The 25,041-nt window shown below is 42.6% G+C and overlaps 1 protein-coding gene across 1 annotated transcript in view; it reads right to left on the reverse strand.

The window, feature by feature from the left end:
* GUCY1A1 (guanylate cyclase 1 soluble subunit alpha 1) overlaps positions 1 to 13,926 on the reverse strand; it is a 63,209-nt gene extending 49,283 nt beyond the window's left edge. The window contains exon 1 of the mRNA XM_056562119.1: positions 13,549 to 13,926. Coding sequence (XP_056418094.1) covers positions 13,549 to 13,797 — 249 coding nt within the window. The 5' untranslated portion in view covers positions 13,798 to 13,926. The remainder of the gene's footprint in view (positions 1 to 13,548) is intronic.
* Between the last annotated feature and the right edge of the window lie 11,115 nt (positions 13,927 to 25,041).

Raw genomic sequence — 25,041 nt, forward strand, 5'->3', positions numbered from 1 at the left:
CGATGAGGGGTCACTGACTAATATACATACCTTCAGTCTGGAGATATGTCCCACCGAAGATCTGCTTCTATGTTCTCTGAATTGCGTGCTGGAGGTGGGGCTCAATTTGAATATTAATTATCACTGGTCACGTGAGCGCTCAGTGGGTGCATGCGCTCACATGACCAGCGACTCCACGTCACTAGGACGTGGAGTCACAGACAATGAATATACTGAAGATACGTATATTAGTCAGTGACCCCTCATCGGTCTCCTGTTCACCCACACTATAACCCGGCATATTGGTTTAGTGTGGGTGAACAGAATGACTGTTTCTATTAACATAAATGCTGACAGAAAGGTATTAGAACACAAAGTGCAATACAGCTTGCTCAATATAGTGCCGCGTAGATGCAGAGCGCCCATGCTGACCCCTGTTCACTGCCTAAAGTGCCTTTAATGGGCATGCGACTTTTAAAATGGAAACAATAAAAGAAGGTGATCTTCTCTGATTAATTTTGTTTTCTTTTACGTGGCTGGTTGTATGTGTGTTGCTTACCTGGGAAAGAGATGGCACTGTTATGCACTATAAGAAGATGGAAAGATGGTGGAGACAGTGTGATGTGATGGGTAGGCTATAAGTGTTTGATCTCCTGAACGGGGCCCCCGAATTAGTGCTCAGTGTGAGCGCTAATGCGCGTAGCGTCGACCTAGAGAGGTCAACGGTACGCCCCCTCCCTATAGAGTTCTCTGGGAATGGTGGGGAGGCACGAACGCTGCCTCTCCCCCTCTCCTATAGAACTACATGGAGGAGGCGTGTAGGCCGAGTCCGTCACGCCTCCTGCATGGTAGAGCTTCGGCAGAGCCGTGGCCCCGTGCAGGAGATCGTGGGGGGTCCCAGTTGTCTTCAGCCACAGATGGCCTTTAAGTTGCCCTCTAAATTCTCCACAGATCTAAAGCAAGTCAAGAACCAGTGGGATTTGCTGTAAAAAGTCCAATCCACAGCGCAACTGCTGCTTCCCCAAGCTTGCAGCAGTGATCACATCAGCATGCTCTTGCTGTGCATCGAGCGCTGCCTAAATAAGTAAGATAACAGGAAAATGGGATCATGGATCCGGGATAGGTAAGTACTGTTATCAACAGTGTCACCCGTGTTACTTACCTGTACCAAGAAGTTAGTGTGGGTGACACTAATGACAGATTTCCTTTAACTACTTCCAGACTGGGCTAATTACCCCCTTCCTGACATGACATTTATTCAGATTTTTTAGTACATGCTGATTTGAAAGCTATAAAGCATATTCTTGTTCACTTATAAAAAAAAGAAATTGTGTTACAAGTATATGTTTTAATAGTACAAAGTGACCCAATAATAATGCTTAAAACTGTGCCCATTTTTGCTACGGTCATTACTAGGCATACACCGAAAGGGAAATTTTAGGCCGAAACCAAAAATTTAGGCTGTGCTCGGCCGAAAACTGAAACCGAAAATGCATTGCCCTGCCCCTTTTTTTATATAGTTTTTGTTACATGTTATCACTTTTTTTGAGATGTGATGTGACCAAAATCAGCAATTTTTGCGTTTTAAATTTCTTTGCTTTTACGCTGTTCACACAGCAGGATCCGAATTTTTTAAATTTTTTTACAGTTGGGACAATTACGCACGTGGCGATACCAAATACATTTATTTTTATTATTTTTTTCATATTTTTTATATAAAAAATGGGAAAAGGAGGGTGATTTTAACTTTTATGGAAGGGGTTAATGGATGTTTTTTTTTTTTGTACTTTATTAGTGTATTACTTTTAGGAGGAATCATTAGATTCCTCATACCGATCAATGGAGTTCTATAGAACTCCATTGATCTGTGTGCTCTGCGATCATTTGATTGAGCCTGCTTAGCCAGGGTCAATCAAATGAACAGCCACAGACACCAGGATGCAGCCATCTAGCAATTGCGCAGCCCAGCAACCGCGCTGTGGGGGGGGGGGGGGAATCCACCCCATTGGACCACCTGGGAGTGTTTAAAGCACCCATTAGACGCCGCTGTCAGCTTTGACAGCAGCGATCTAAAGGGTTTATAGCCGGCCATGGCGATCGCCGTGTATCGCTATTAGCAGCGGTCCCCTGCTACAAGAATCAGTAGAGGGCCATCGGGTATGGAGCGGGCTCGAGTCAGGAGCCCGCACCATACACTGTGGCAAGCAGTTGAATGACGGACATTGGAGCAATCTGTTATTGTAGGCAAATGTCAGCTGCTGATAGCAGCAGGCATCTCCCTGTTATGACGCAGACCCGACCCTGCATCCCTGGTCATTACTATATGTGGGGTACATATAGGGGAACGGGCCTACTTTATACATAGATAGATAGATACTTGTAGATAAATGCAGCACACCGAACAGCAGGAAAATCCAATTCAGTGGCGTGAGGTCACTGAAACGTTGTATCTGTTGTCACGATACGGCTGGCAGGAGGTGGATCCTCTGTGCCAGAGAGGGATTGGCGTGGACCGTCCTAGTGGACCGGTTCTAAGTTACTACTGGTTTTCACCAGAGCCCGCCGCAAAGCGGGATGGTCTTGCAGCGGCGGTAGTAACCAGGTCGTATCCACTAGCAACGGCTCAACCTCTCTGACTGCTGAAGATAGGCGCGGTACAAGGGAGTAGACAAGAGCAAGGTCGGACGTAGCAGAAGGTCGGGGCAGGCAGCAAGGATCGTAGTCAGGGGCAACGGCAGGAGGTCTGGAACACAGGCTAGGAACACACAAGGGAACGCTTTCACTGGCACGATGGCAACAAGATCCGGCGAGGGAGTGCAGGGGAAGTGAGGTATACATAGGGAGTGCACAGGTGAACACACTAATTAGAACCACTGCGCCAATCAGTGGCGCAGTGGCCCTTTAAATCGCAGAGACCCGGCGCGCGCGCGCCCTAGGGAGCGAGGCTGCGCGCGCCGGGACAGGACCGACGGAGAGCGAGTCAGGTACGGGAGCCGGGGTGCGCATCGCGAGCGGGCGCCACCCGCATCGCGAATTGCATCCCGGCTGGAGGCGGTATCGCAGCGCACCCGGTCAGTGGATCTGACTGGGGCGCTGCAGTAGCGAGGATGTGGCGAGCGCTCCGGGGAGGAGCGGGGACCCGGGGCGCTCGGCGTAACATCTGTTTTATACACCATGCAATAAACTCCACTGAATTGGATTTTCCTGCTGTTCGGTGTGCTGCATTTATCCACAAGTATCAAGCTGAAATTAGTTTGCCAGGATCCAATACTTGTGTGCACCCCCTGCAACTATTCATTGTTACTTAGATGTGCTGCTTCTATGCTTTTTTGTCTAGATAGATAGTTAGATAGATAGACAAAGAATAAGTCCCTGAGCGTTCACAGGGGACGGGGAGTAGAGCTGCGGGGGACGGGGTGTAGAGCTGCGTAGGACGGGGAGAAGAGCTGCGGGGGACGGGGTCTAGAGCTGCGTAGGACGGGGAGAAGAGCTGCGGGGGACGGGGTGTAGAGCTGCGTAGGACGGGGAGAAGAGCTGCGGGGGACGGGGAGTAGAGATGCGGGGGACGGGGTGTAGAGCTGCGTAGGACGGGGAGAAGAGCTGCGGGGGACAAGGTGTGCTGCTGCATTCTTCTGTTGCTAGATAGATAGATAGATAGATAGATAGATACTTTTTGTTTTTTATTATTGCTGATTTTCCCTTTAATTGGGGCTGACATAGTAGCCCCAGTTAAAGGGGAATTACCGCCCTTAGACAATCCCTGCAAAGCTGAAGGATACCCGACATAGGCAATCACACAGTCCCCTAGCCAGGAAGCATGGAGTACTTCCTGCTGGGCTATATACACAGTGCTCACTGACATCCAGCTCTTTGCTCAGGCAGCCGTACAATCTTCATGCCGCGTCATACTCTATGGGGCCATTTTAGAACAGCTGTGCAGAGTTAACTGCTCACCACCTGGATGTTTCAAGTCTATGGGCAGCCGCACATGGTTAACTTTTTTTGGCATCTGGATCTGCAATGTAGTGTGATCCAGTTAATAATTCATAGGCATACTAAATATTCAATGGTAATTTTCAGAACCACTGCTAATGACTGAAACGTCTCTTGTGAACACTGAAGTCTCATAGCATCTGGCATGTTACTCTTCATGACTCCAGGTTGTTTGTGGTTTCTCAAACACATTTGTGGTCACAAGTAATTGGGGATGATAATGATGCTAGAAGAGTTTAGACTGGTTCCCACTTAGAAATTTGGTCAGTATTAAAGGGGTACTCCGGTGAAATTTTTTTTTTATTTTTTTTTAATCAACTGGTGCCAGAAATTTAAACAGATTTGTAAATTACTTCTATTAAAAAATCTTAATTCTTCCTGTACTTATTAGCTGCTGAATACTACAGTGTAAATTATTTTCCGTTTGAAACACAGAGCTGTCTGCTGACATCTTGAGCACAGTGCTCTCTGCTGACATCTCTGTCCACTTTAGGAACTGCCAGCGTAAAAGGAAATCCCCATAGCAAACATATGCTGTTCTGGACAGTTCCTAAAATGGACAGATATGTCAGCAGAGAGCACTGTGCTCGTGATGTCAGCAGACAGCTCTGTGTTTCAAACGGAAAAGAATTTACACTTTAGTATTCAGCAGCTAATAAGTACAGGAAGGATTAAGATTTTTTAATAGAAGTAATTTACAAATCTGTTTAACTTTCTGGCACCAGTTGATTTAAAAGAAAAAAGTTTTTCACCGGAGTACCCCTTTAATTCAGTACGTTTAGACCAAATCAGAAGTGGAGAGATTTGCACTGTTTTCTTTGTCTAAAAATACTGCAAAATACTGTATAGGGGGAGATTTATCATAATTGGTCTAGAGGAAAAGTTGCTGAGTTGCCCATAGCAACCAATCAGATCACTATTATTTTTAGAGGCCTTTATTTTTAAAAATGAAAGGAGCGATCTGATTGGTTGCTATGGACAACTCAGCAACTTTTCCTCTGGACAGGTTTTGATAAATCTCCCCCATTGAGTTTAAAAAGTTGTACTGAATTTCAGACTATAATCTTCATAACTGGATTTCTTTTCAAGCCCCAGGTGATTGGCAGTGGCATTGTGCAGCAGCCGGCGTGGCTCCTCCCAGCAGTGCCTAGCGCTGGGAGGAAGTGATATAAAAAGCCTCTTCCTCCCAGCGTTCTATGGTGCAGCCGCATGGGTGGAGCAACAGTGTGCAGGCCAGGTACATGAAATGGGGAGAAGGAATTAAGTTTATTCCTCCCCATTTCATATACAAATCAATGAACATGGCATGGAGGGGAATGGCTATAGTAGGGAGAATGGCTATATGAGGGGGAAGAGCTATATGAGAGGAATGGCCATATGAAATTCATATAGCCATCCCCCTCCTATAGCTGTACCTCTCATATAGCCATCCCCCTCATATAGCTGTACCTCTCATATAGCCATCCCCCTCATATAGCTGTACCTTTCATATAGCCATCCCCCTCATATAGCTGTACCTCTCATATAGCCATCCCCCTCATATAGCTGTACCTCTCATATAGCCATCCCCCTCATATAGCTGTACCTCTCATATAGCCATCCCCCTCATATAGCTGTACCTCTCATATAGCCATCCCCCTCATATAGCTGTACCTCTCATATAGCCATCCCCCTCATATAGCTGTACCTCTCATATAGCCATCCTCCTCATATAGCTGTACCTCTCATATAGCCATCCCCCTCATATAGCTGTACCTCTCATATAGCCATCCTCCTCATATAGCTGTACCTCTCATATAGCCATTCTCCTCCTGTAGCCCATCCCCCTCATATAGCCGTTACCTACCCAATAGCAGTTTCCCGATTTATAGGCTATATTCCCCACCCTATAGCCTATATTTCCCCTACTATAGCCTATTTTCCCCCTTCTATATTTCCCATCATTTCATTATAGCCAATTCCCCTCATAGTCATTTTCCTCATTTCATATTATGAAATGAGGGGAATGGCTATATTATATGGGGGAATTTCCCCATTTGTTTATTATAACGCAATTGCATATCAAAATTGAAATATTTTCCCCAAATCATGCAGCCCTACTAGCAAACATAATTTTTGGCATAACTTCGGACCTTGATACTTGCTCCTTCTGCACAGTCTGCTGTTGGTTCTAATACACAGGGATCGTAAACGTAACCATCCTCCCACGGCGGGTCCACTCCAGCATCCAGGGTCTCTATCACGACCAGCTTTGTTCAGTGCAAAGCTATATGTCATTTTACTGAAGGACGAGGTCAATAAGTTGCAGCACTGCTAACCCCACCCCTATAGGTGGGTATTTAAACCAGCAGTTGGACATGCTGTTTTGACTGTGATCAAGGTTAATCCCACCACTCACATTCCTGTACCATGAGCATTTCTATTGTCTTGACCTTCCTTCACCTGACTGTTGCCTGCACTTTGATCATTCTTCTAATGAGTTTTTGTACTACGTCTAGGTTTGACCCATTGCCTTTTTTTCTGACATTGCCTTTGCCATTATGATTTTGTACCTTGTTGCCAATTCATTGCTGATCTGGACCTGCTGACCAGTGTAAGGACCATCGCCCACATGGGGGCTGCTGCTTAAAATTGATTTTTCAAGTAGGTAGGGACAGGTTTGCTCAAGCATCAGTCTGCATTCCTTCCTACCCCAGGAGTGACACACAGACTTTGTGATCTGTTCCCTGCTTCCCACCACCTGGCAAAATGCCATGTGTTTTCCTTCCTATCTACTACTCTGACCCTGTACAGCAAGTACAAGTATCCTGCCCTCCCTGAAGACGTAGATGCTTCCCACCCTCTCCACTCACTGATATGCACTGTACATAGCCAGGAACAGGGCGCTGACTAGAGATGAGCGAACTTACAGTAAATTCGATTCGTCACGAACTTCTCGGCTCGGCAGATGATGACTTTTCCTGCATGAATTAGTTCAGCCTTCAGGTGCTCCGATGAGCTGGAAAAGGTGGATACATTCCTAGGAAAGAGTCTCCTAGGACTGTATCCACCTTTTCCAGCCCATCGGAGCCCCTGAAAGCCGAACTAATTTATGCAGGAAAAGTCATCATCTGCCGAGCCGAGAAGTTTGTGACGAATCGAATTTACTGTAAGTTCGCTCATCTCTAGTGCTGATGGATCCATTTTAGAATCAGCAACACAAGCAGCTATGTGAAGGAGCTATGCAGACTCTACAGGTGCACAATGGCAAGGAATTATTATTGAGGGTTATTTAGAAAGTTGCTTAAAGGGGTACTACGGTGAAAACCTTTTTTCTTTTAAATCAACTGGTGGCAGAAAGTTAAACATATTTGTAAATTACTTCTATTACAAAATCTTAATCCTTCCTGTACTTATTAGCTGTTGAATACTACAGAGGAAATTATTTTCTTTTTGGAATGCTCTCTGATGACATCACGAGCACAGTTCTCTCTGCTGACGTTATTATAATAATATAACGTTTTATTTATTTATTGCTGTTCTTAGTGGGATTTGAACCCAAGTCCCCAGCACTGCAAGGCAGCAGTGCTAATCACTGAGCCACCATGCTTCCCTTAGCATACATCTGCTATGCATGGTTGCTAAAATGGACAGAGATGTCAGCAGAGAGCACTGTGCTCGTGAAGTCATCAGTGTTGCAAAAAGAAAGGAATTTTCTCTGTGGCATTCAGCAGCTAATAAGTACTGGAAGGATTAAGATTTTTTAATAGAAGTCATTTACAAATATGTTTTTCACCGGAGTACTCCTTTAATTTTGCATTTAGGAAGAAAAATTAACAATAAAAAAAAATTCCACAAGTATAGATACGATCACATAAATCATAAACGTGATTGAGAAGTTTGCACATGCAAAAAAAAAAGACAGGATGTTCAGAAGAAACACCAAGCATATGGTTGCCGGGAGTCAAAACCACTGCTCAAAGGGAGTCTATCACAAGATTATGTTTTTAAACCATACCAGTGGCACCCGCTGAACACTGGCTCAAGCTCTTAGGGTGCTGATATAAACCACAGACTGAGGCTCCTTAAGTCTGTTTGAGAGGCACCGCCCATTGAGGGGCACTACTCGTTTTGGCTTTAAAGTTCCATGACAAAAGCCATGGCACGTATTATGGAAAGAGCATCTTCTAAAAATAAACAAATCAACAAGTTAGTTTAAATTAAAAATAAAGCGCACACTATTTTCCATACTGCAGGACTGCCTAACAGATATCTGCCAAATGGAAACAGAGGTCCATATAAAAAAAAGCCTAATGTATCTTACATGTCTGGTCTCTATTATAGACAGGAGAGCAGAAAGAGGCTTGTGTCATTACAATTTAGCTCCAAATTAGGAAGAAAGCAAATTATTCCTAAATTTCACATGTGTTAGCAATGAAGAAGAGAGAACAAAGTTGAAACAAAGTTGACACCTCTGAAATATACACAGAAGACTTGTTTGTTTTCTCGTTGTTTTGATGTTCATGTGATTCATGGGCGTTAAGCTATATGCACTTTATAGAGGAAGATGAACCCCCCCCCCCGGTGAACTTTAATTACATGGCTGCCAATTATTTTGAAGGATCGCTAAGTAATATTAATTCTCAATGTAATCACCAACAACCACTCATAGGGGGAGATTTATCAAAACCTGTGCAGAGGAAGAGTGGTGCAGTTGCCCATAGCAACCAATCAGATTGCTTCTTTCATTTTCCACAGGCCTCTAAAGAGGCCTGTGGAAAATGAAAGAAGCAATCTGATTGGTTGCTATGGGCAACTGCACCACTCTTCCTCTGCACAGGTTTTGATAAATCTCCCCCATAGTGACAACAGCTATTGCCACAAACCCAGTTTTAATTGGGAACAAGCCCTTTTAGGGATCAGACATGGTCAAGATTAATAAAATCAAATAGGTAGAGAGGAAAAGGAGCCTGCCCAACTGTTGGAAGAATGTTATAGAGCTTTACTACATATGAATCTCTGCTACCTCTGGGCATAGGAGTCCAGTAGACAGTACTACTCAGTGCTTAGTAAACATACTAAGGGTACATTCCCACACAGCGTATTTGCTGCGTATTTGCTGCTGCGTATTTTATTTTCTCTGTTGAAGTCAATGGGTAGGAAAATACGCAGCACCAAATACGCAGCAAATACGCAGCAAAATACGCCGTGTGGGAACGTACCCTAATACAGGGAAGGCTGCCAATGCATCACTCCGCCCACTGGACTCATAAACTCACAGTCAGCAAGGATTTGAATCAATATATTACAAGTTATAATGAACCCTTTTCCACAATCAAATATATCAATCTATGGCGCAGCCAGCACCAGGCATACGGTTCATAAATCTTGGATATTTGACCAGTGCCCAGGATCTTTACCTTCAATTGCATTGGTGTCACCCAGATGCAGATGTGCTTAAATGCAAAGACAATGCAAGTTGTTGTGAGCTTATTGATCACCCACTTAGTTACTTCAGGCCTGCAGCCTATAGGCCCCTGGGAAGATATCCCTGAAAAAGCCGATGCAATGATTTGTCTAGGGATCCCATGCTGGTGGCTCACAGGGGGCAGGCCTAAAAAGAGAGACAAAGCGCAACCTGGAAATGGGGCTAGGTGAATATTATTTATTTGTGTTTATGTGACCACAATACATAGGAACAAATAGGCTATGTTCACACGGTGGAATGTTCGCATGGAAAATTTTCCACAGACAGCGGAGTGCCAGAACATGCCACCACTAGAACCGCTTGGAAATGTGCCATCTCATGAATGGCAATGCATTTGTGAGCGGAATCCGCAAAAAGAGGTGGAATCAGGATTTCTGCAGCAGATGTTGCTGCAGCAGAAATTATGCCGTGTGAACAAAGCAGTAGAATCCCATTGAAATTGACGGCTGCGGAATGTCCGTGGGGAAGATTCATGCAGAATTTTGCACAGTCATTGTGCAGTGTGAACAGTAGCCTTAAGAGGGAAATTATTACTGAGTGAAGGGAAATAAAAGAGCGCAAAGGAGGCAGTAATACTAAGTGGGGGTACTAAATGGGGCATCAATAGTAAATTTGGCACTAAATGGGCATCAGTACTGAGTGGGAGGCACTAAGCAGCACTATTGCTGAGTGGGGGCAGTAAGGGGCATTACTTCAGAGTGGGGGGGTATTATTGGTGAGTTGGGTCACTAGGACATTACAACAGCGGGGCACTAAAGGTCATTATAACTGAGTGGGGGGCATTAACAGCCATTATTCACAAATATTTAGCAGGAGCCACAAAGGCAAATCTTTTAACTGAGTGAGGGGGAAGGGTCACCAATACTGATGGGGGTCACTACAGGGAATTACTGCTACATGGGGTTTGCAAAGGGGCTGTATTACTTATTTTTTTATGCCACAAAGGGAACACCATTACTAAGTGGGGGGCACAGTTTGTGTGTGAAGGGCATTAAGTTGGCCCCAATACTGGGGGGATACATTACTGTGTTTGGGTACACTATTACTGTGGGGGGAATTAATGGGGCAACATTATTGTGAAGGTGGGCACACAGGAGGCACCAGTACTGTGTAGGACACAAAGGGGGTACTACTACTATTGGGAGAAGAAGATAACATTTTTGTTAGGGGCACTAGAGAGGACATCTTTATGGAGGTCTGGGAAAGATGGAGAGGAAAGTGAAAAACTCTTAAAAGAGACGACGTTACCTGTAAGTCACTGGATATACTGTGCAGTAATCACTTATATAGGGTCTTTACTGTGATTATACCTTGCAGAGCAACAGCATTTTACTGGTATGTGATTCCAAGTATGTTCGGTCGGCACTTGGATCGGTGCGGGTGCCAGGGATAAGAGATCCAGTAAGAGTACAAAAGAATCCCGGCACACCAGTCTTTGATGCAAATAATTTTCCTTTTATTAAGGCATAAGTTTAACGCAGCACGCGTTCCGGCCTATACAGCCTTTTTCAACTGCATGCAGTTGAAAAAGGCTGTATAGGCCGGAACGCGTGCTGCGTTAAACTTATGCCTTAATAAAAGGAAAATTATTTGCATCAAAGACTGGTGTGCCGGGATTCTTTTGTACTTTTACTGGTATGTGACCACTGTAAGGGGACATTACTGGTTATCAATGTATTGTGTGGTAGATATATGTGGTCTTGGTCTGAAGTTAGTGTTATTATTTGGTGAGTGCATGACTGTTACTCTGAGACAAAGTGTTAAATAATGTATGAATATTAGTGTATTGGCAAAATGGAAGTTTGAGCAACATGAAAACTACAATGCTTATCTTGTGACTATTTGCTTTTTTCCCTTTAGGAGATAATACTATTCTTGAATGGGTACGTAGGCTAAAATATAAAGCATTTAGTGCCAATTTGTAACATTAGAAACCATGTTGTCTCAAACAATGTTTTTTATTATCAACATTATTAACATTGTCTTCTTAGAAGCTATCAGTCTTTTCAGACCTGCATGACTCCTTCCTATCTTTCTAGGATTAGAACTAGAGATGAGCGAATTTACAGTAAATTCGATTCGTCACAAACTTCTCGGCTCGGCAGTTGATGGCTTTTCCTGCATAAATTAGTTCAGCTTTCAGGTGCTCCGGTGGGCTGGAAAAGGTGGATACAGTCCTAGGAGACTCTTTCCTAGGAATGTATCCACCTTTTCCAGACCACCGGAGCACCTGAAGGCTGAACTAATTTACGCAGGATAAGTCATCCACTGCCGAGCCGAGAAGTTCATGACGAATCGAATTTACTGTAAGTTCGCTCATCTCTAATTAGAACGTCTGCAGATAAGTAAACGACTGCATGGCAAAATACATGTTACAGGGAATAACAGCAAAGAAAACACAAGAAGAATCAATATTTAGATCATAAAAACACAAAATGTAACAATAAGGTGACACTAACAAGTAGGTCAAGCAAAAACTATGCAGATGATGTTGAGCAGATCACATATACACTAACATACATGTATGGTAAACAAACTGCATTCTGGCAAGAGATACCGATTATATTCCCTAAATATATAGTATCTTTCATGGATAAAAGAAATAAATACCCTATCTTTCCATGCCACATACGAGCGCAGGCTGCTGTCGCACCAGAAAAATGTTAATTACAATACTGCAGGGCTGCAAAATGATGTTAAAACCAAGTATGCCATCAGCAGTGCGTCACTTGTTGCATCAATCCTGGCATTTCTGGCTATGTAAACCTGCCCTATCATGGTCACAACCATGAAACGTGGCATGTTTACAAGAAAACAGATAAATATAAGCAAAATATATAAATAAATAAATAAATAAAATACAACTAAAACAGAAGACCGAGTCATTGCCATGGCTCATCTACAATACAGTGTGGCTATAGGAGATCAGTGGTCAATTCGCATCCTAGGGGGTCTTACATTTACACCACCACAGATGACAAAAAAAAACAAAAAAGAATGTTGCCAACAAGCGTCCTTATTACAAAATGCCCGGAGAGTTCATGGGCATAGGAGAATGATACCACTAATGTAACGAAAAGATTCAGTTCAGTAGATAAAGATGAAATGTTCGGCGCACAGTTAGTATAAGTGATCTGTTCCTTTAAGACGAATATTGTTAAGACATCCTGTCACATTCTGGGAGGAGTTTTTATTAATTAATTTATTTATTTTTTATTTATTTATTTATTTTTCTTCTTCTTTCTTTTTTTTTTTTCTTTGAAATGCCTCAGGGGAAAACATCATTTATTTAGTAATGTGCTATCATTTTAACAAAAAAATAATGAAACTTGTACAAGAGGAATATGTGCCAAGGTGGTACTTGAAAGTGGCGTGATTTGGGGGACATTGCAATGACTATTTATTCTAATTAAAAAAAAAAATTTTTTTTATCATACTTCTTTTTATGAAAAAAAAACTTTTTTACACAGCCGCAACATCATAGATACTATTATTTTTGTATTCCTATGGATGTACTTCCGTACGTTTTTGCTGTATGTATGGTTCTGTTCGTTGCCCTGTGAGACATTGTAATTTGTTTTCCCTTTTTGAAAATCTAATAAAAATTAGGTTAAAAATAAAAAAAAGTGTTTCCCAACCAGCGTGGCTCCAGCTGTTGCAAAACTGCAACATCCAGCATGCCCGGACAGCCTTCGGCTGTCCGGGCATGCTGGAAGTTGCAGTCTTGCAACAGCTGGAGGCACGCTGGTTGGGAATCATTGCACCAGTCAGGCTTTTATCACATTGTTCTTAGTGCCCTGTAGTGAATAATACCAGTGGTGCCAGTATAAGGTATCAGTTGTGTATGACAACATTTCCTCAGTTCTGACACCTGATGAAGCGTCAATGTTTGTTCTACATGGGGATAAAGCATTAAGTACACAAACAGCTAGATAAGGGTGTCATGTGCAATGTTGTAGGTATATATCGTGACACTTCACAATCATATGTATTACCCTAGGGCACTATTATACAGGGTACAGGTGGGGTGGGTGGCACATTGCCCAAAGTTGCACTGTTTCCAGGACAATTTCGGTCAGTGCCCCCCTGAGTGTGTGTCTTTTTTTTACCTCAGGGAAGATGAGCTTATAGATGCTCTCAGCCAAAGTGTGCAGGTAGACCCTGGTGCGGCTGCTCTTCCTCTGTGGCGGCTCTTCTTGCAGTCTCCTCTGCCGGACAGTGGTGTCAGTGCAGATTGGTGGTGCAGCAGCTGCGGCACTGGTGGGCACCTCGTCGTCCTCGGATCCCTGGCTCTGGGTCAGCATAGAGAAGGGACATTCTCCAGTCAGCTTCAAGTCTTTCAGCTTGGTGCAGAACATGCTGGCGGCTCCCCAGCTTCAGGTGCTCTTCTCCTGCGTACGAACAACAGGACTAGCAGGAGCCGGACCCCATGACAGGATCTGGGAAGGATTCACAAGAACGGCGGCTGGAGTCAGATGGGGCGGAGAGGAGCTGGGAGAGGGGGAGGCACCGAGGCTGCAGCAGCCACACACCACCACACCACTTTCTGATGGGGACAGACTGTTGTCACCAATTTCTATACTGTCTCATTGTAAACCATTCCCTTGTCCCAGCACTAGGTTTTGGTGTAGTAGAGAGGAGTTAGTGTTGTGAACGTAAACCATTCCCTGCTGTGTAGCTGCACATGTCCCAAATATATATTTTGGTGTAGTAGAGAGGAGTTAGTGCTGGCATTGTAAACTATTCCCTGCTGTGTAGCTGCACATGTCCCAGCATTATATTTTAGGGTAATAGAAAGGAGTTAGTGTTGTAAATGTAAACCTTTTCCTTGCTGTGTAGTTGCACATATCCCAAACCTATATTTTGGTGTAGTAGAGAGGAGTTAGTGCTGGCATTGTAAACCGTTCCCTGCTGTGTAGCTGCACATGTCCCAGCATTATATTTTAGTGTAGTAGAAAGGAGTTAGTGTTGTAAATGTAAACCTTTTCCTTGCTGTGTAGTTGCACATATCCCAAACCTATATTTTGGTGTAGTAGAGAGGAGTTAGTGCTGGCATTATAAACCATTCCCTGCTGTGTAGTGTAGCTGCACATGTTGCAGCACTATACTTGGTGTAGTAGAGAGGAGTTCATTGTAAACCATTCTCTGCTCTTAATCTGTACATGTCCCAGCACTATATTTTAGTGTAGTAGAAAGGAGTTAGTGTTGTAAATGTAAACCTTTTCCTTGCTGTGTAGTTGCACATATCCCAAACCTATATTTTGGTGTAGTAGAGAGGAGTTAGTGCTGGCATTGTAAACTATTCCCTGCTGTGTAGCTGCACATGTCCCAGCATTATATTTTAGGGTAATAGAAAGGAGTTAGTGTTGAAAATGTAAACCTTTTCCTTGCTGTGTAGTTGCACATATCCCAAACCTATATTTTGGTGTAGTAGAGAGGAGTTAGTGCTGGCATTGTAAACCTTTTCCTTGCTGTGTAGCTGCACATGTCCAAACATTATATTTTAGTGTAGTATACAGGAGTTAGTGTTGAAAATGTAAACCTTTTCCTTGCTGCGTAGTTGCAATTATTCCAAACCTATATTTTGGTGTAGTAGAGAGGAGTTAGTGCTGGCATTATAAACCATTCCCTGCTGTGTAGTGTAGCTGCACATGTTGCAGCACTATACTTGGTGTAGTAGAGAGGAGTTCATTGTAAACCATTCTCTGCTCTTAATCTGTACATGTCCCAGCACTATATTTTAGTGTAGTAGAGAGGAGTTAGTGCTGTCATTGTAAACCATTCCCTGCTGTGTAGCTGCACATGTCCCAGCACTATACTTTGGTGTAGTAGAGAGGAGTTAGTGCTGGCATTGTAAACCATTCCCGCTTGTATACCTGCACATGTTCCAACACAATGGCCCTTATTTACTAAGAGTGTTGTGTAGTTCTCTTTGTGGGTTTTAATTCCCTACAATTTATTTTCCACGGTATTTACTAATGTTTCCCTACATTTTCCACTTTCCCTACACTTTGCTTTTTTTTTTTTTTTTTACACATGCTCTGATCTATCTGGTTTTCCTCAGCTCAAATCGGCCTTAGTAAATATGTTGTTGTTTTTTTTTTTTAAATATTGGGACACGCCCCCTTTTAGAGACCACTCCCCCTTTCCCAGGCGGCCACACCCCTTTGTCGGGTTTTCTTAGCAAATGGAGAGTTAGTCTGGGTTTTTTCAATTCTGGCGCAGACAGAATTTCTGGCGCAATGTGACAGAATCTGGCGCACAACCCGACAAAACATGGGTTTGCAATAGTAAATGAGGGCCAATATTTTGGTGTAGTAGAGAGGAGTTGTGTTGTGAATGTAAACCATTTTCCTGCTGTGTAGCTGCACATGTCCCAGCACTATATTTTGGTGTGGTGGAGAGGAGTTAGTGTTATGAATATAAACCTTTCCTTGCTGTGTAGTTGCACATATTCCAGACTTATATTTTGGGGTAGTAGAGAGGAGCTAGTGCCTGCATTGTAAACTATTCCCTGCTGTGTAGCTGCACATGCCCCAGTACTATACTTTGGTGTAGTAGAGGTAGTAGAGAGGAGTTATTGTTGCGAATGTAAACATTTTCCATGCTGTGTAGCACTATATTTCGGTGTATCAGATCACATGTTGTGTTGTGCTGTACTGTGACAGGCTGCATTTTACCCTTTCCAGGCTGTTCTGCTTTTGTTTCTACTTCCTAGGACAGCACAATGCCAGCATGCTCAGTATACATTTCATAGCAATAGCACTATATATTGGTGTTGTAGAGAAGAGTAAGTGTTGTGATTGTGTTGATGTCCCAACACTATGTTGTGGTGTATCACAGCTCTGGTTGTGCTATGATGTTCTAGATTTCACCTGTTTCCAATTCCAGCATAGGACAATGCCAGCATGCTCACAGCACTTTGGGGGAAATGTATCAAAACCTGTAAAGAGGGAGAAATGGTGCAGTTACCCACATCAGCCAATCAGATGGCTTCTTTCATTTTCCAGAAGCCTTTTTAAAAATTTAGGAAGCAATCTGATTGTTGCTATGGCAACTAATCAACTTTTACTGTATACAGGTTTTGCTAAATCTACCCCACTGTTTTGGTGTAGTACAGAGGAGTAAGTGTGGTGCTGTGTATTAATATGCATATTAACCACTTAAGGACACAGGGCGTACCCATACACCCCGTTCCCGAGTCCTTAACCCCTTAACAATGCAGGACGTATATTTACATCCTGCGCCGGCTCCCGCGATATGAAGCGGGATCGTGCCGCGATCCTGCAACATATCGCGTCGGTCCCGGCGCTCATCAACGGCCGGGACCCGCGGCTAATACCACACATCGCCGATCGCGGCGATGTGCGGTATTAACCCTTTAGAAGCGGCGGTTAAAGCTGACCGCCGCTTCTAAAGTGAAACTGAAAGTGACCCGGCTGCTCAGTCGGGCTGTTCGGGACCGCCGCGGTGAAATCGCAGCGTCCCGAACAGCTGATCGGACACCGGGAGGGCCCTTACCTGCCTCCTCGGTGTCCGATCGACGAATGACTGCTCCGTGCCTGAGATCCAGGCAGGAGCAGTCAAGCGCCGATAATGCTGATCACAGGCGTGTTAATACACCCCAGTGATCAGCATAGATCAGTGTGTGCAGTGTTATAGGTCCCTATGGGACCTATAACACTGCAAAAAAAAGTTAAAAAAAAGTGTTAATAAAGGTCATTTAACCCCTTCCCTAATAAAAGTTTGAATCACCCCCCTTTTCCCATAAAAAAAATAAAACAGTGTAAAAAAAAATAAAATAAACATATGTGGTATCGCCGCGTGCGTAAATGTCCGAACTATAAAAATATATCATTAATTAAACAGCACTGTCAATGGCGTACACGCAAAAAAATTCCAAAGTCCAAAAAAGCGTATTTTGGTCACTTTTTATACCATTAAAAAAATGAATAAAAAGTGATCAAAAAGTCCGATCAAAACAAAAATCATACCGATAAAAACTTCAGATCACGGCACAAAAAATGAGTCTTCATACCGCCCTGTACGTGGAAAAATAAAAAAGTTATAGGGGTCAGAAGATGACATTTTTAAACGTATAAATTTTCCTGCATGTAGTTATGATTTTTTCCAGAAGTGCGACAAAATCAAACCTATATAAGTAGGGTATCATTTTAACCGTATGGACCTACAGAATAATGATAAGGTGTAATTTTTACCGAAATATGCACCGCGTAGAAACGGAATCCCCCAAAAGTTACAAAATGGCGGTTTTTTTCGATTGTCGCGCAATGATTTTTTTTTCCGTTTCGCCGTGCATTTTTGGGTAAAATGACTAATTTCACTGCAAAGTAGAATTGGCGACGCAAAAAATAAGCCATAATATGGCTTTTTAGGTGGAAAATTGAAAGGGTTATGATTTTTAAAAGGTAAGGAGGAAAGAACGAAAGTGCAAAAACGGAAAAACCCTGAGTCCTTAAGGGGTTAAGGACTCATGGCGTTCATGTACGCCCTGCATTTCTCTGCATTCCGCCGCTTTCTGAGCGGGGACTGGACCGGTATGACTGTTGAAATCATTCAGCAGGCATCCTGGCACATCGCCGAGGGGGGTCCTGAGACCGGTGATCTGCGTTGATCCTGGTTCATATGGGTCTCCAGTGACCCGGAAAATAAGGGGGATCGGGGTTGTCCAAGACACATACAATCCCCCTGAAGGGATAGGAGTGAGGTTGCAGGGGTGCCACCCCTCCTATCCCTGCTATTGGTCGGTCAGAAGCGACCGACCAATAGCAGATCAGGGGCAGGTTTGGTTTCCTCGTTCTGCCCACCCACTGATGTCCGGGCAGAATGGGGGAACCGGCGGTGACCGACGCCAGAGGTCGATTACCAGTGGCGATCGACGGCTGGGGCGGCAATGACGTGTGGCTACCTGGTGCGGCTATCCTACAGAAGCCGGTGAGTTGCTGCCTAGCAACATCCGGAGGGCTACAGTTTAGAGACCACTATACAGTGGTCTATAAACTGTAACCCTCCAGATGTTGCAAAACTACAACTCCCAGAATGCCCAGACAGCTGTTTGCTGTTTGGGCATGCTGGGATTTGTAGTTTTGCAACAGCTGGAGGGCTATAGTTTGGAGGTCACTGTGCAGTGGTCTCTAAACTGTGGAACTCTAGATCTTGCAAAATTACAACTCTCAGCATTCACGAACAGCAAACGGCTGTCTCGCCATGCTGGGAGTTGTAGTTGTGTACCTCCAGCTGTTGTACAACTACATCTCCCAGCATGCCCTTCGGCGATCAGTACATGCTGGGAGTTGTAGTTTTGGAGGCAAACTGGAGGCAAGCTGGAGGCAAACTGGTTGGAAAATACGGAGTTAGGTAACAAAACCTAACTGAAGGTTTTCCAACCAGTGTTCCTCCAGCTGTTGCAAAAGTACAACTCCCAGCATGCATGGTCTGTCAGTACATGCTAGGAGTTGTAGTTTTGTAACAGCTGGAGGTTTGCTCCCCCCATGTGAATGTACAGGGTACATTCACACGGGTGGGTTTACAGTGAGTTTCCTGCTTCAAGTTTGAGCTGCAGCTAATTTTCCGCCGCAGCGCAAACTCCTAGCGGGAAACTCACCGTAAATCCCCGCCACAAAATAAAGGTTAAAACACTACATATGCACACCCTTACACTGTCCCCCAATAAAAATGAAAAATGTATCGTACGGCAGTGTTTCCAAAACGGAGCCTCCAGCTGTTGCAAAAAAACAACTTCCAGCATTTCCTGACAGCCACTTACTGTCCAGGCATGCTGGGAGTTTAGCAACAGCTGGAGGCACCCTGTTTGGGAATCACTGGCACAGAATACCCCTATGTCCACCCCTATGCAATCCATAATTTAGTCCTCAAATGCGCATGGCGCTCTCTCACTTCGGAGCCCTGTCGTATTTCAAGGAAATAGTTTAGGGCCACATATGGGGTATTTCCGTACTCGGTAGCAATTGCATTACTAATTTTGTGGGGGGGGGGGGGGGGGGCTTTTTCTCCTTTTACCCCTTATGAAAAGGAAAAGTTGGGGTTTTACACTAACATGCCCCATATTTTTATTTTCACAAGAGGTAAAATGAAAAAAAGAATCCCAAAATTTGTAACGCAATTTCTCCTGAGTACGGAAATACCCCATATGTGGGCGTAAAATGCTCTGCAGATGCACAAAGAGGCTCAGGAGTGAGAGCGCACTATGTACATTTGAGGCCTAAATTGGTGATTTGCACAGGGGTGGCTGATTTTACAGTAGTTCTGACATAATTGCAAAAAAATACCCACGTGTGACCCCATTTTGGAAACTACACCCCTCATGGAACGTAACAAGGGGTATAGTGAGCCTTAACACCCCACATGTGTTTTCGTTAAAGTTGGATGGGAAAATGAAAAAATAAATTTAAATAAACTAAAATGCTGGTGTTACCCTAAATTTTTCATTTTCACAAGGGAAAATAGGAAAGAAAGCCCCCCAAAATTTGTAACCCCATTTCTTCTGGGTATATAAATACCCCATATGTGGATATAAAATGCTCTGTGGGAGAACTACAATGCTCAGAAGAGAAGGAGCGCCATTGGGCTTTCGGAGAGAACATTTTTCCGGAATTGAAGGCCACGTGTGTTTACAAAGCCCCCATAGTGCCAGAACAATGGACCCCCCCCCACATGTGACCCCATTTTGGAAACTACACATAATGTAATAAGGAGTACAGTGAGAATTTACACCCCACAGGTGTCTGACAGATTTTTGGAACAGTGGTCTGTAAAAATAAAAAATTTAATTTTTCGTTTGCACAGCCTACTGTTCCAAAGATCTGTCAAACACCAGTGAGGTGTAAATACTCACTGCACTCCTTATTAAATTCTGTGAGGGGTGTAGTTTCCAAAATGGGGTCACATGTGGGGGGTCCACTATTCTGACACCACGGGGGGCTTTGTAAACGCACAAGGCCCCCAACTTCTATTCCAACCAAATTCTCTCTCCAAAACTAATATGATAAACGTATATAAGTATATTAATGGCCCATTCAAAAAATATGGAGAAAAACTGTTCCAGGTTAAACCCCCCCAAAGGACGAGGGGACACTCCCTCCGTCTGGAGAAGAAAAAGTTTAGTCTCAAGGGGCGACACGCCTTCTTTACCGTGAGGACTGTGAATTTATGGAACGGTCTACCTCAGGAACTGGTCACAGTAGGAACAATTAACAGCTTTAAAACAGGATTAGATACATTTATGGAACAAAATAACATTAATGCTTATGAAGAAATATAAAATCCCATCCCTTCCCCAATATCGCGCCACACCCCTACCCCTTAATTCCCTGGTTGAACTTGATGGACATATGTCTTTTTTCGACCGTACTAACTATGTAACTATGTAACTCAATGGTGCTCCTTCTCTTCTAAGCATGCCCCCCAAAAACCATTTAAGCAAAATTTGCTTTCCAAAAGCCAAATGTGACTCCTCTTCTGAGCATAGTAGTGCGCCCGCAGTGCACTTGATGTCCACACATGGGGTATTTCCATACTCAGAAGAGATGGGGTTACAAATTTTGGGGGACATTTTCTTCTATTACCCCTTGTAAAATTGTAAAATTTGGGGAAAAACCAGCATTTTTGTGAAAAAATTAATAAATAAATTTCCACATCCAAATTTAATGAACAGTCGTCAAACACCTGTGGGGTGTTAAGGCTCAGCGGACCCCTTGTTACGTTCCTTGAGGGATGTAGTTTCCAAAATAGTATGCCATGTTTTTTTTTTTTGCTGTTCTTTCACCATAGGGGCTTCCTAAATGTGACATGCCCCCCAAAAACCATTTCAGAAAAACTCACTTTCCAAAATCCCATTGTTGCTTCTTCTCTTCTGAGCCCTCTAGTGCACCCACAGAGCACTTCACATACACATATGAGATATTTCCTTACTCGAGAGAAATTAGATTACAAATTTTAGGGTGATTTCTCTCCTTTTACCCCTTGTAAAAATTCAAAAACTGGGTCTGCATGAACATGCGAGTGTAAAAAATGAAAATTCTGAATTTTCTCATCTACTTTGCTGCTATTCCTGTGAAACACCTAAAAGGTTAACACACTTACTGAATGTCATTTTGAATACTTTGAGGGGTGCAGTTTTTATAATGGGGTCAATTATGGGGTATTTCTAATATGGAGGCTCCTCAAATCCACTTCAAACCGGAACTGGTCCCTGAAAAATTCCAATTTTTAACATTTTGTGAAAAATTGGAAAATTGCAGCTGAAATTTTTAACCCTCTGAATTCTTCAAAAAGTTAAAACATGTCAACTTTATGATGCAAACCTAAAGTAGACATATTGTATATGTGAATCAATATAACATTTATTTGAGATGTCCATTTTCCTTATAAGCAGAGAGTTTCAAAGTTAAAAAAAAAATGCGAGGTTTTCATCTAATTTTTGAATTTTTCATCAAGAAATAATGCAAGTATCAATGAAAATTTACCACTAACACAAAGTAGACTATGTGACAAAAAACTATCTTGGAATCGGAATAAAAAGTAAAAGCATCCCAGAGTTATTAATGTTTACAGTGACAGTGGTCCGATTTGCAAAAAATGGCTGATTCCCTACGGTGAAAAAGGGCTCAGTCCTTAAGGGGTTAACCTCTTAAGGACCCGAGGTTTTTCCGTTTTTGCATTTTTGTTTTTTCCTCCTTACCTTTAAAAAAAATCATAACTTTCAATCTTTCACCTAAAAATCCATATAATGGCTTATTTTTTGCACCACCAATTCTACTTTGTAATGATGTCAGTCATTTTACCCAAAAATCTACAGCAAAATGGAAAAAAAAAATGCCATTTTGTAACTTTTGGGGGCTTCCGTTTCTGCACAGTACATTTTTTGGTAAAAATGACACCTTTTTATTCTGTAGGTCCATACTGTTAAAATGATACCCTACTTATGTAGGTTTGATTTTGTCGTACTTCTGAAAAAAATCTAAGCTACTTGCAGGAAAATTTATACGTTTAAAATTGTCATATTCTGACCCCTATAACTTTTTTATTTTTCCGCGTATGGGGCGGAATGAGGGCTCATTTTTTGGGCCGTGATCTTGTTTTTAGCGGTACTATTATTGCATTGATAGGACTTATTCATTTTTTCATGATATAAAAAGTGACCAAAAATGCACTATTTTGGAATTTGGAATTTTTTTTGCGCGCACGCCATTGACTGTGCGGTTTAATTAATGATATATTTTTATAATTCGGACATTTCCGCACGCGGCGATACCACATATGTTTATTTTTATTTTTATTCACACTGTTTTTTTTTTTATGGGAAAAGGAGAGTGATTCAAACTTTCCCCCCGTGAAATATTGGGGTAAAAATCACATAAGAATTGTGAGAAAACCATCACACACAGGTACAGACACTATATTATGAACTACACTAACTTTACAGCCCCTGTAGCATAGTCAAATAAAAAAAAATTCCTAGAATACCCATTTAAGGATTCAGGGCTTACAGGTACGCTCTTCTCCCTTAAGTACCAGGACGCAAGGGCGTACCTGTACCCCCTTGATGCTTAGCAGGTTAATATGTCTTTTGTGTATATGTTTTTTTTTTACAGAGAATTGGGTCTATTATTGTGACTCAATAAAGACTAAATTAATTATACAAATGGAATTATAGTATTTTTGTAGCAGGAAATACTTTTGGTTCAGTAGTAAGTTTTTGTTTTTTTGCTTTAAATAGTATGCAAAGGATACTAATAATATAGGTTTATATGTGTTAAGTGATTGCATACTGCACTGTCCATGTGCTACATTCTGCATTAAATAATTAAAATAAGGGCTACTCAAAGCACTGCAGTTGCACTGCATAATTATAAATACCACTTACCTCCTATGTTTTTATTTTGCCTTTCTTTTTCAACATTTTCTCTCATTTTCCCTTTATTAATAGTTTAATTGTTTGCTTGCAATATACAGTATATATATATATATATATATATATATATATTTTATTTTTATTTTTTTTTTAAATTAAGAGATCAGCAAAAACAGACACAATGGGGGAGATTTATCATTGCTTTAAGATCTATGTTTTGGCACAGTTCAGGCGCAAGCAGCATATTTAGCGACTTTTATGCGTCTTTTGACATAGACTGTTTCATTCTTTTTGCCTACCTGTAGAACTTTTTCTTTTTGTCCATGCAGTGGTCACATGTATATAATTTACGACTTTTGTCAAAAGTCGCAATTTTGTGCACAAAGGTACCTTTATAGACGCAAAGCTACACCACCTACCAGTAGGCGTGAGAATCACTTCTACCTTCCGCAATTGAACCTTTAACCTCTTGTGTGTGACAGTGTCCCACTCCCCTTCTATGAAATGTGCTCAGGAGCTGAGCGCGGTTCATAGCTGGGCAGTCCTGGCGGCTATCTGCCAAAAGGACCCATCTCTAATGACAGACATCCCTGATCACAGTGATGCCCGGCTTTAACCCCTTAGACACCACAATCAAATTTGATTTTAGCATCTAAAAATGTCCCGGCAGCTCTGTGAAAGTAAAAACACCTAACCTACCAAATTCAGGACCCGGGAAAGTGTTTACTTCCCTCCCTCACAAGCGTCTAGAAAAAGTGTATGTGGTAGAGCTTTTCCTACCACAGCAGAGCTGCGCAAAATTCATCATCCTGCTGCACCTTCTTGATAAATAAGATGCACGCTAGTCAAACCCGCCACCCAAATAAATGTGGGAAAATAGCTCTACCGTAGACATTCTTTGATAAATCTGGGCCAATGATTATCCTGTTACTAAGCTCTATTTCTTACATAGGGATTTACATAAGGCTCTGCATTTAAAGTAATTTAGCATACAGTACATTGTTCATATATATATTTATAGATTTGTTAATTTCTTTTCTTTATTAGTAGCAATTAGTTATTTTCCTTTTAGATGATACCTCTCAAAGGTTCCTTATCCCTTCCCATTGTTTTTTGTCTCAAGGCATACACTTCACTTTTAGATATGTGGCGTTTCTGTGTTGTGGGTGGTGGTGGGGGTGTGTTATAGTCCGCTGGGACCTCCCACCATCTCCGGGCCGGCACTCCAACGTTCTGAACATTTATGGTCAAATCGCTGGCTTCGGGCGGCCATGTTTGTGATGTCATGCCACGCCTCTTTCATACAAGTCTATGGGTGGGGGCGTGATGGCTGTGGTCCATAAATTTTCAGAATGCCATGGTGCCGGCCTGGAAATCATGAGAGGTGAAGCCACTGCGATCAGACATCTTATCCTCTATCCATTGGATAAGGGGATAAGATGTATAGGGGCGGAGTATCCCTTTAAACTCTGGGTGGGATTCGGACAATGTATAGGACCACTTTTAGAAGAAATATATGATCTTTTTTTTTATTGTATGACTCCTTGTATTGTATTTGTGTCAGAAGAAAAACATGTTGACCAGGGTGAAATTACAGAAGTGCCCAGTTAATATTATGACAGCTAGGCAGAATGGGGTTAGGAGAATTTATCAGAGGTTTTTCATTAAGGTCCCAAAACTAAGTCGAACTCTTTGTAAATGAATAAAG

This window comes from Hyla sarda, chromosome 1 (assembly GCF_029499605.1).
Source record: "Hyla sarda isolate aHylSar1 chromosome 1, aHylSar1.hap1, whole genome shotgun sequence".
NCBI lineage: Eukaryota > Metazoa > Chordata > Amphibia > Anura > Hylidae > Hyla > Hyla sarda.